This window comes from Helianthus annuus, chromosome 15, assembly GCF_002127325.2.
Source record: "Helianthus annuus cultivar XRQ/B chromosome 15, HanXRQr2.0-SUNRISE, whole genome shotgun sequence".
Taxonomy (NCBI): domain Eukaryota; kingdom Viridiplantae; phylum Streptophyta; class Magnoliopsida; order Asterales; family Asteraceae; genus Helianthus; species Helianthus annuus.
This window is the reverse complement of record NC_035447.2, coordinates 166,705,703-166,717,725: the sequence shown is the minus strand read 5'-3', so window position 1 is coordinate 166,717,725 and position 12,023 is coordinate 166,705,703. Positions and strand designations below refer to the sequence as shown.

Genomic DNA, 12,023 nt, shown 5'->3' with positions numbered 1-12,023 from the left:
TGACCAGAAGACAAAAATTTTGCAACTTTAAAGTCTTGACCATGCATTTACAAAACTGAAACATGCCTATCTTTTGCAGCTTGTGGGACCATCTGACCAACCTTTGCATGAGGAGAAGACTCTTACATGTCCCCTATTTCATTTATTCACAAAGGTCTTGACAAATTGACGGATATTTCAAAGGAATGGGTCTTGAAGTTTTATAGAAGTTGGCCATTATATAACTAATGTTAATCACAAGGATCTTATTAAATTTAGGAGTAGTAACAACCTTCATTTCCATAGTCCTTAACAAAGATGAACTTTATTTATTGAGAACAACCGGTTATTGTACGAGATGATCATAAACTGATTTAAGGATCTTGGGATTTATAAAATGTCGGGTCGCTCAGAGGTGATTTAATAACATGTCGCCCTTGGGTCGTTCAGCGGTAATTAAAATACATGACGCCCCTTTTTAATTAAGTCCTACCACATATCTCTTTATTAAACCCGGTTTCTCTGACACGTCTGTCGCAGAGGACACGTGTCTTTATTTAATTGGACAGGAATTTCCGAGGTGTCACACCGTGACAGATCATCAAATACAGATTTTCTTGATTTTTCACAAGGATTAGGGTTTTAGGGGTCCGGGTTTCCACTTACGGAGTGTTATGGGACATTTTTGCAGGTCCTTACATCCTCCCCACCTTAATTAAAATCTCGTCCTCGAGATTTACTGGAACAAGTAAGGATACTTCCGCTTCATTTCTGATTCTAACTCCCATGTGTACTCAGGTCCTCTTTTCGAATCCCACTTTACCTTGACTAGCACCAATCTTTTATGTTTAAGGAACTTGACCTTTCTGTCTTCTATTTGAAGAGGTTTCTCCATGAATTTTAACTTTTCATTTACCTCTATGTCTTGAAGAGGTACTACGAGGGATTCATCAGACAAATACTTCTTGAGATTAGATACATGAAACACGTCATGTACCCCGATTAACTCTTCTGGTAGTTGTAATTTATAGGCAACTGGTCCTATTCGTTGGGTAATGGTAAATGGTCCTATGTACCTTGGACTCAGTTTTCCTTTCTTACCGAATCGAACTACTCCTTTCCAAGGAGAAACTTTCAAAAGTACCTTATCTCCAACTTGAAATTCTAACGGCTTACGTCGATGGTCTGCATAACTCTTCTGGCAATCTCGAGCCGTCTTTAGTCGTTCCTTGATTTGAGTTATCTTGTCGGTGGTTTCCTGTACAATCTCGGGACCTGATAATTGACTTTCTCCTATTTCTGCCCAGCATACGGGAGTTCGACACTTTCGTCTATACAGTGCTTCGAATGGGGAAGTATTGATGCTTGCATGATAACTATTATTATAGGAGAATTCTATTAACGGTAAGTGGTCGTCCCAATTTCCACCGAAATCTATTACACATGCCCTGAGCATGTCTTCTAGGATTTGAATTGTCCTTTCACTTTGTCCATCCGTTTGGGGATGGTATGCAGTACTTAAATTCAATCGTGTTCCCGTTGCTTCTTGGAAACTTGTCCAGAAATGCGAAGTGAAACGACTATCCCTATCCGACACAATGGAGAGTGGAACTCCATGTAAGGATAATACCTCGTCTACGTACAACTTTGCTAATCTTTCCATGCTAAAGGTTTCCTTAATTGGTAGGAAATGAGTTGATTTGGTTAATCGATCTACAATCACCCAGATTGCATCGTTACCCTTTCTGGTCCTGGGCAGCTTAGTAACAAAATCCATGATTATTAGTTCCCATTTCCATACAGGCATTTCTAACTGTTGAAGTAAACTTGAGGGTTTCTGGTGTTCTTCCTTAACTTGCGAACAAGTTAGACACTTAAAAATATATCTTGCTATATCTTTCTTCATTCCTATCCACCAGAAGTTATTTCTTAAATCTTGATACATCTTGTTATTACCAGGATGCATCGTATACCTAGATTTATGGGCTTCCTCTAGAATCTTATCTCTCAAATCTCCTTGCCTAGGTACCCAAATTATGGTCTTATGGAATCTCCAAATTCCATCAGCCCCCTACTCTAATTCTGTTATCCTTCCTTTCATTCCTTCAGCATCATCCTTGATTGCTGTTTCCTGAACGTTCTTTAGTTGCTCCCTTAAATCTAATTGTAGATTTAATCTAAGAGCACGAACTCGTTTTTGCTCCTCATGATACTTACGACTTAGGGCATCTGCTACTACATTTGCTTTTCCTTCGTGATATAGAATATCACAGTCGTAGTCACTTAGAATTTCCGTCCATCTCCTTTGCCTCATGTTTAATTCTTTTTTCCCAAATATGTACCTTAAACTTTTATGATCTGTATAGACTGTAAACTTACTCCCATACAGATAATGTCTCCAAATTTTAAGGGAAAAAATTATGGCTCCTAATTCTAAGTCATGAGTCGTATAATTTTCCTCATGCTTTTTCAATTGTCTTGATGCATACGCAATTACCTTTTTGCGTTGCATTAGCACACATCCTAACCCTATCTTAGAAGCTCGCAGAAGACTTCAAAATCTTCCGTTCCGTCTGGTAAGGCAAGAATTGGGGCATTTGTTAACCTTTGCTTTAGAATCTTAAAGGCCTCTTCTTGCTTAGGTCCCCATTCAAACTTAACTGTTTTATAGGTTAGCTTAGTTAATGGAACAACTATCTTAGAAAAGTCTTTAATGAAGTGCCTATAATATCCAGCTAATCCCAGAAAACTTCTAACTTCGGTAGCCGATTGCGGGACCTTCCAATTGGTGATCGCTTCTATTTTGGAGGGATCTACGTGAATACCTTCGTGATTCACCATGTGACCTAAAAATTGCACCTCTTGTAGCCAAAATTCACACTTCAAAAATTTAGCGTAAAGCTTTTCCTTCCTTAATAAAGTTAAAAGTGCATGCAGGTGCTCACAATGCTCGTCCTAAATTTTGGAATAAATAAGTATATCGTCGATGAAGACAATTACGAATTTATCTAAATACGGTTTACAGATCCTATTCATCATGCCCATAAATGCTGCAGGAGCATTTGTTAGTCCAAATGGCATGACTGTAAACTCGTAATGACCGTATCTAGTCCTGAAAGCAGTTTTAGGTATGTTTTCTTCTTGTACTTTCAACTGATGGTATCCGGAGCGCAAATCTATCTTAGAGAAATATCTAGCTCCCTGAAGTTGATCGAAAAGATCATCAATACTAGGTAATGGGTATCGATTCTTAATTGTAACCTTATTCAATTCTCTATAATCGATACACATTCGCATTGAACCATCCTTCTTTTTCACAAACAACACAGGTGCTCACCAAGGGGATGAACTAGGTTGTATGAATTCTTTGCTTAGTAATTCATCTAACTGTTTTTTCAGTTCTAGCATTTCTGTGGGTGCTAACCGATAGTGTGCCTTAGCTATTGGTGTAGTTCCAGGAATTAGGTGAATTCTAAACTCTACTTCCCTATCGGGCGGTAATCCAGGTAGTTCTTCGGGGAATACATCCGGGTATTCTGATACTACTGGAATTTCCTTAATTAGTTGGTTCAGCTGTCACTCGACCGAATCTATGACCGTGGACATATCACTAATTAGGCTCACCCACCTAAAGTGATAAATCCTTAGTAGTAATGTGCACAAAACCCCCACTTACTGCCAGTAATTAACGATTAGCAAAGACTTAATCACTGCAAAGTATAACTGGAAAACATTTCGGGTTTTGCAAACAATTTGGTAAAAAGAGAATGACTCACATTGCAAGTTTAGTTGGACAAAGTTTTGCCTACTGATTAAGCTTGGTAACCTAGTTAAATAATGCAAACGAAACTAGGTTAGTAACTTAATACAACATTTACGATAAACTCACGAAATCAAAACCCTCACGACGAATGACAAAGTATAGCCCGAATTCGGGCAACATTTAAACATCCCTCGGATCGGTTTCAATCGATCGGACATTGTATCGTAGCAGTGATCGAGTTATTACCCTGTTATCGCAGTAGTGTTTCAATACTTCGATCGTGATTTTAAAGCAGAATTTTGATGTTTTGAAAGAAATTTTCAAACACAGAAGGAATGCCATGCAACTTCCAATTTATAGCTGAAAAATGGGTTCTACGCGGCCCGCGTAAGCTTGAAGAACAACCTACGCGGCCCGCGAGGGCCACCCTAGCTACGGCTAGGGCTGCCGTGTCACGGGGTAGGTCTGCCACGTGTTTGACGCATGGCCTAAAGCTTATCTGGAGAGTTTTCAAGCTGTCGCGCCTCGCGTAAGCTTTGGTTATCTCTTACGCAGCCCGCGACAGATCATCAAATTCAGATTTTCTTGATTTTTCACAAGGATTAGGGTTTTAGGGGTCCGGGTTTCCACTTACGGAGTGTTATGGGACATTTTTGCAGGTCCTTACAATAACCACCTGCAACATACCCACTTGAACGATCTGAACCAATATTACCAAACCCACAGACCATATACCACCTTTGAACACTCACCTACAAACTTACCACTGTCATCGTTTTTTGCCCAACTGAAAACCCTAGACCTCTGCGTCACCACCTGCAAACCCCATTTCTTTACAGCACAAACACCCACCACCGATCTAACCCGAAACATATTTATCTCCGATCTGAACAACCATTGCCTCCACCGCACCACAAACACTAACCCAATTCCATTTCCATCACCGCCTACAACCATCCTCATTACCGCCAACATTAAACCCGGAACGAAATCATACCATTGTCGATGTACACCATTGGCTCCCTTATGGACAGTCAACAGTTGTTCATCACCATTGCTCCCCTGTTTTCGAAATCGAACTACCACTGCCACCATCATTCTCGATTCGAGAACCAAAAGGGTTTTGAGGTTTATTAAAAATATATATTATATAAGGATTTAAAAAGATTAAAATACCCATACATGCTTTGAATGTGAGTTGACTTACCAAGAAAATAAGCTGAGTTTGTGCCAAAGGCTAATTATCGCAACAAAAAATAAAGCAAAAGGTTGATTTGAATATATATTTTTTTAAACTGAAAGGTATAACCTACAAATTTAAGCATACATGATGGTTGGTTTTTTGTAGTTTTGTTTTTTTTATATAATGTTTAGAATATGGAACAAAAAAACAAACAAACATTATATCTGAATCTAAAGAGAGTCATTCACGAAAATGAATAAATACATATATGATAATGAAACTCTTTTTCTTGTTTAGAACAAAACCTTTTCATGAATCATATCTTTTAGATTCTTTAATATGAAAACATCTTGATTAATTAAACATCATTCCACTTTCTTTTTTAGAACAAAACCTTTTCATTGATCATATCTTTTAGATTCTTTAATATGAAAATATCTTGATTAATTAAGCATCATTCCACTATAAGGCATAAATACTTTGTTAGAATTATAATAACTCTTAAGTATTAAGAGTTGTCGATCTTGGAGTTGACCACTCTTATGACTATATGAGATAAAAACAATTATAAAACTTTATCACACAACCATATATTCACCACATATTTCTGCCTTCAATATAATGTGTCAATCTAGTTTCCAAATTCTTTTCATGAAGTATAATGTGAAACGTATCTTGATTCTTTGATAAACCAATCCCATGAACTCTTCTCTCCTTAATTCTTGAACGCCGCCATCATTTTCAAATAACTATATCGGGGTTTGTATAAAAACATTTATTCTTTTAGGGTTTGTATAAAGATTTTTAAAAGAATTCAAAGTTCGAAATAATTTTTAAATAGCTCCCACCACAGAAGTGTTTGCACTGAAAATTAAGAACAACAAAGACAGGATATTGATTCCAATCAGGTCTATATATATTATGTCTTTACATAAAACATATATAACTAGTTTTAAGCTCCCGCGTTGCGGGGCATAAAACCATGATATCAACGTCGCAGTTATATAGTAATATAGTTCTTTATACTCGTAAATATTTCGATATTAATAATTTTAAAATATTACGAAAGTTAAAAGAAAACCTGTAAGTTGGCTAAATGTTTTTTCCCTCTTATGCTGATGATGTTTGTACTTTGTTATTTCTCCACATAAAACAAACACCCTCAATAGCTACGTGCAAAGCTTTGGTTTGGTTGTGAGTCACGGGCAACTTATTCTAGCGCTACTGTAGATAACATCCAACGCAAATTGTTATATAGAGTAATAACTCGTATTGATTCCATCCTTTTTTTTGAATGGCAAATGAATATTATACAAGCCCGGCTATCTAGGTAAACCCATTGATGAAAGACCACCTACACCTTGTGAATGCAGACAACGCTAATGACCAGGCCCGCCCGCCATTTTAGAGTAAACTTACCGCCCAAAGGCCTGCTATAATAAAACATTTAGTTCACTTGAAACAAATTACACCAAATGAAACTTTAATCTATGACCTCCAAATTGATTTTTTTAATTGTATATATATGTACCAAGAAAATAACTTTAATACAGGTCTATATATGTTATGTCTTTACATAAAACGTATATATATATATATATATATATTTAAGAGCTTCATTATTTTCTTGATTCTTAAAGGGATGCCTCCTTTTCCTTTTTATTTTAATAGCAAACTCATATACTCAATGTATATATCTCTGAATCCTACATCAATATTTATCATGCGACCAGAACTCACATTATTTGAAAAGTAGCATCTTACTACATTCTTTGGTTTCACCAGACTACAACGTTGACTAGAAGTCATCAACGGGATGAAGATCCCATCCTTAGTTTCTTTTTTCATCCGTAAACTAGTAAAGAAATGCTTGATTACGTTAAGCAAGACATTTAAGAAAAGGAAAAAAAAATGTAAATGTGATAGGTTTGCTCAAAGCATTCATTCCAACTCCAATCCATGGCATTAAGGAAGATTCGTACCTGTGGATGTGCCACAGGAGGAAGGCCTCTTCGTTAACTTGGGCCAACTGGATCGATTTTGACATTAGTAATCTGGTGTAATTTTGTTTGCTGTCTTCTTTTTCTTTTGTTCGTTTGTTGTTTCGTTTCAGCCTCTGGCTGGGTTCTATATATATATATATATATAGAAGTTTTTCGCCGTTAAAAAAAAAAAAAAAAACATTCCAACTCCAATCCATTTCATATCCACCACAAGTTATCACTTTTTAGAATCAATCATGTCAACGAATTCTATTCAAAACAACAATAAAAGTGCAAAATGTAACCTATCAATATATTTATGAACTATATGTAATATGTTAATGATAAATTTAATAATAATTAAATTTATTGGGGTAGGCTAAATGCACCCCCTCTTATTACTTTTTATACCCCCTTCCATAAAATCACATTAAAACTTGTAATATTTACCCCCCTATAGAAATTATCATTTTAAAAAATATTCTCTTTGTTACAAAATAAATTCAAAAGTGTAAAAAAAGATTATAGACATTTAAAAAAAAATTGTGTTTTAGTTTTTATTTAAAAAACATATTTTTTTAAAAGTTCTCGGATATTGTTTTTAAAGACACTTTTCAAATAGTATTTTGATTATGATTTTTTATTGAACATCATTTTTTATAAAAACAATAAAAAAAGTTTTGAACTCTTTTTAAAAAAAAATCTATATTATCTTTTTCCCTCGTCTAGTTTATATTCTAGAGATCTTACTTTTATAATTTTTAGTACTTTAAATGTGTTTATAAAATAATTAACAATTTTTATTTATTAAAAAGTAATAAAGTTTTTTCTTTTAAAATAGTGTTTATAGCCCTAGCACATATTAATCATTCAAACCATCTATGTAAGTGAACAAATAAACAACAGGCACTAAAATAATTTTATCAAACTATAAATTAACAATCTATATAAGTTCAAATTTAATTAGTGTAAGGAGTATTTTATAAAGAAGTTAAATACAGTTTAGGACTTTCGATCGAAGTGAACACTTTAAAAAAATATGTTTTTTAAATTAATATAAAAAACAAACAAAAATTTTGAAAAAAAAAACGACTACAATATTTTTTTACACTTTTGAATTTGTTTTGTAACAAAAAGAATACTTTTAAAAAATATGACATGTATAGGGGGTAAATATGATAAGTTTAAATGTGATTTTATGAAAAAGAGAGGTATGAAAAGTAACAAGAGGGGATACATTTAGTTGCCCCCAATTTAATCCGTGCTGCAGATGAATACGACATTGTCTCGAACTTTAGCAATTTATTCAATTATTATAAGAAACTCGGACAAATAGAAAGACATCAACACAGTCACTAACAAAATAAATTTACCTCAAAGTGACAAAATTAATCCTCTAATATAATTTTTTACCAGGACATACGCAACCACACACAAACATGACTACCTAGGGACGAGTATTTGGTAACGGGTACCAGGTATTGAACCGTACCAGGTATATTCGGTACCAGTACCCATTTTCCCTGTTTTTCGATACCAGTACTGGTATTTACAGGTAAAACACTAGTAAATAACGGTACCAGTACCAGACCGGTATATTCAGGACCGATTCTGGTACCAATTTTCCCATTTTTTGGGTAACGGTACTTTTGGTACCGAGCGGGTACCATCAGGGCCGGCCCTGAGAATTCGTGTACCCTGTTCGAGCTCGAAAAAACGTGCCCTTAGGTCTTAACTAAATAAAATATTTAAACTAGTTTTTCATACAACTTTGAACCGTTGACAAAAATATAGCATTCGATAAACAATGCAATTAACAAAATACAAAATATAGTATTCGAATGAATGACATACCGTAAAAACTAATAAGCTAATAGCTAACCAATGATTCGTGAAGCTCTCCTTGCATTCTTGATAGCAAATTGGTGAATCAACTCTTCACAGTTTATATCATCTAAGACTTCGTTCTCGATAGCAATCATCGCCAACCCACTAGTATGATTGAGTAGTACTTTGCTTCTTTTATGTTCTTAATGAGTTCTTTTTTAATTTCATCAGCAAGCATAACTATTATCTCATTTTGGATTTTGTGCCCGAGGTAATGCACATGAATATTGTCACTAATTCATCAACTCGTTTCCGCTTTTCAACATGTTCTTCGTCTTGCTTGTCTTCTACTTCCACACGTTCTTACTCTTGTTCTACTTCCTCGTGTTCCCGTTCTACTTCAACATGCTCTTGTGGTTTTTCCACATCAACAATAGGCCGATTAGGCGTCAAAATTTTTTGCATAGCGCCCTTTTGTGACTTCACCAATTCATCAACTCGTTTCCTCTTTTGACGTTTTTGCCATCCGGATGCTTGTTTAGGAGCCATTAACGCCTAAATAATCATTAATCGGCAAAGTTTGTATCAAATTAAGTTAACGCCTAAATAATGTTCGACAACATAAATGAACTGACTTCGACATAACTTAACTGAAATCGACATAAGTTAACTGAATAAATGAATTCGACATAATAACTGAAATCGAAAATCAATCCTAAATCATAAGTTAAGTATTTCGACATAGGTTAACTGAATTCGACATAATAACTGAAATTGTAAATCAATCCTAAATCATAAGTAAACTGAATTCGACAATTGATTTTTAGTTGTTTACCTGTGAACTGATCCGACTCAGACACTCAGTGATCGAAGGTTGTGTTATGACTGTGAAATCGAAGGCCTGCTGGCTGTGTCTCTGATCGAACAACACCTAAAAAATTGTAGAATGATGATGAATGATGATCGAATCGAAGGCCTGCAGTGCGAGTTTCTGTTCCTGTATTATGTGCGACGTTTCATTACCCAGTCGAAGGCCTGCATTGCCACCCAAAATTCTTTTTCTTTTATTAGTTTTTAGAAAATATTTGGCTATTGGGCTCACTAACCTAATGGACTAAATAGTTTAAACAATATGATTTTTTTTAAGTGGGCCTATGTTAATAATTTTTGGTTATACCCTATTAAATTTTTTTTTACATATATAATATCGTTTTTTTTTTAAATTACGTGCCCTACGAAATCACGGACCCTGTTCGGTTGTCCTCCCCGCCCTCCTTCAGGGCCGGCTCTGGGTACCATGCTCATCCCTATGAGTAGACACACTCGCTTTTACTAGTAGCTAAAATATTGGTACTTAAAAATAATAATGTTATATTTACAAATAATTACTAACATCAACTCAAGTACACAAACAACAAAATAGCATGTTAACAAAAAAAGTTATTCCCGGAAAGATTAATGCCAATTGAGGTAGACATTTTAAACTAGAATTGATTCACTTTTTGGGTGATTTATGTTGTGGAATGCAATCCAACACACACAACCCACTAGGATTCCACATAATTCCTTTCCCTCTTTTTTGCTAGCTTCCATCAATTTATACGTAGGAAACCTCTAATAGTAGGGTGTAAAGATTTATTATATAGTATAGATATTATATTATATTATTTATATTAATAAAATCTATGTTGGATAAAATCCCTCATAATTGAATACATTAAAATGTTTTAATGGGTTTATAAATTATATATTTATCCGAGAATACATACAATAAGGCCGGAGGGTGTGGAGGGCGTCACCCTTGCCACCTCACCTTCGATAGCGCTGGAGGGGCGCCACCACCCATACCCAGCGAATTAAAAGGGGGCGTCATTGTGCATTCGCCAACATGTTAACGGAAACAAATTGGCATGATCGAGGTAGGTTGGTCAAATCCAATCGTTGGCAACGTTCGAATTAAAAAAAAAAAATTAATTCAAATATAAATACAAACTTATCCCAAACTAAAACACACACCAATCTCAAAAAAAAAACACATAAATTCTACCCAATCATTTTTAAGAATGTCATCTGATTCTTCGAGCTCTTCATCCGACGGTGTTCTTGGCGATATGATTATTGTAATTACGCAGGAGACGATTAATTATTTGCGAGAAGAAGCCCAATCATCTACATCGCGTACCAGACAACCGGCTCTTGAACAAGATCGGTTAGGTGCTCATGAACGTCTAATGTAAGATTATTTTTGTGAAAATCCGTTGTACGATGATGTTCAATTTAAGCGTAGGTTTCGTATGAGTCGTCGTCTTTTCCTTAAAATTTCTAATGATCTTGCGGGCGAATTCCATTTTTTCACACAAAGAGAAAGTGCTAGTCACAAAGTTGGTTTCTCTAGAATACAAAAGTGTACAATAGCAATTAGGCAACTAGCGTACGGCACAGCGAGTGATGCGTGGGATGAATATTTAAGGATGTCGTCAAGAATGTGTCGTGATTCTCTTGAAAATTTCTGTGAAGGTAATTTTTATTCTTATTGTTGTTATTAATATTTTTTTAATTTACAGATTAATATTTTTATTCTTATTGATATTGTTATTATTTTTAATTTACATTGTTATTATTTTTAATTTACGGTTTTATTATTTTTTATTAACACTATTTTATTAGGTGTTATCTTTCTGTACGGGAGACGATATTTGAGGATGCCAACCGCTGCCGACGTTCCACTTTTATACGAGGCCCATCAGCGAATACACGGGTTTCCTGGGACGTTGGGTAGTCTTGATTGCACGTACTGGGATTGGCGGCATGTCCAACCGCTTGGAAAGGGCAACACCATCGTGGTGACCACGATGGTCCTACCCTAATATTACAAGCGGTCGCTTTCTCAAGATTTATGGATTTGGCATGCGTACTTTGGCATGGCCGGTGCGAACAATGACATCGCAGTTCTAATGTCTTCGAATCTTTTCGACGATGTCATATGTAACACCCCGAAAACGGGTTTGGTAATCAAACTCCGTTAATACTAAAAGACGGGTAAAGTACCGTTAGTAGTAAAAATAACCCGATAAATATTTGGATTTAAATAAGAAATCCTAATATTAAATACAAACGAATCAAAGTTTTAAGGAATTAAGTTCATAAGAGCCTGAGTTAACGGGACTTAAAACAAAATGGGTTATAACTCCCGGGACCCACTAAGTAACTAGGGATATCAACCTAGTTAGTTAAGTGTTTTAAAATAATAAGAAAACTTGGTTAGAACACCCTTTATAAAACTTGAATA

The 12,023-nt window shown here is 35.2% G+C and overlaps 1 protein-coding gene across 1 annotated transcript; it reads left to right on the top strand.

The window, feature by feature from the left end:
- Window positions 1–10,797: 10,797 nt before the first annotated feature.
- On the top strand, window positions 10,798–11,601 carry LOC110914389. Its single transcript, XM_022159184.1, has 3 exons — window positions 10,798–10,967; window positions 11,022–11,251; window positions 11,402–11,601. Exons 1-3 carry the CDS (start codon window positions 10,798–10,800, stop codon window positions 11,599–11,601), a joined length of 600 nt encoding a protein of 199 aa, XP_022014876.1.
- The last annotated feature ends 422 nt before the right edge of the window (window positions 11,602–12,023 follow it).

Bases quoted from the DNA above. Each gene is read 5' to 3' on its own strand.
- LOC110914389 (XM_022159184.1), top strand. From the start codon at position 10,798: ATGTCATCTGATTCTTCGAGCTCTTCATCCGACGGTGTTCTTGGCGAT. The intron at 10,968-11,021 runs GTAAGATTATTT...ATTTAAGCGTAG, and splicing joins GGTGCTCATGAACGTCTAAT to GTTTCGTATGAGTCGTCGTC. The intron at 11,252-11,401 runs GTAATTTTTATT...CTATTTTATTAG, and splicing joins TCTTGAAAATTTCTGTGAAG to GTGTTATCTTTCTGTACGGG.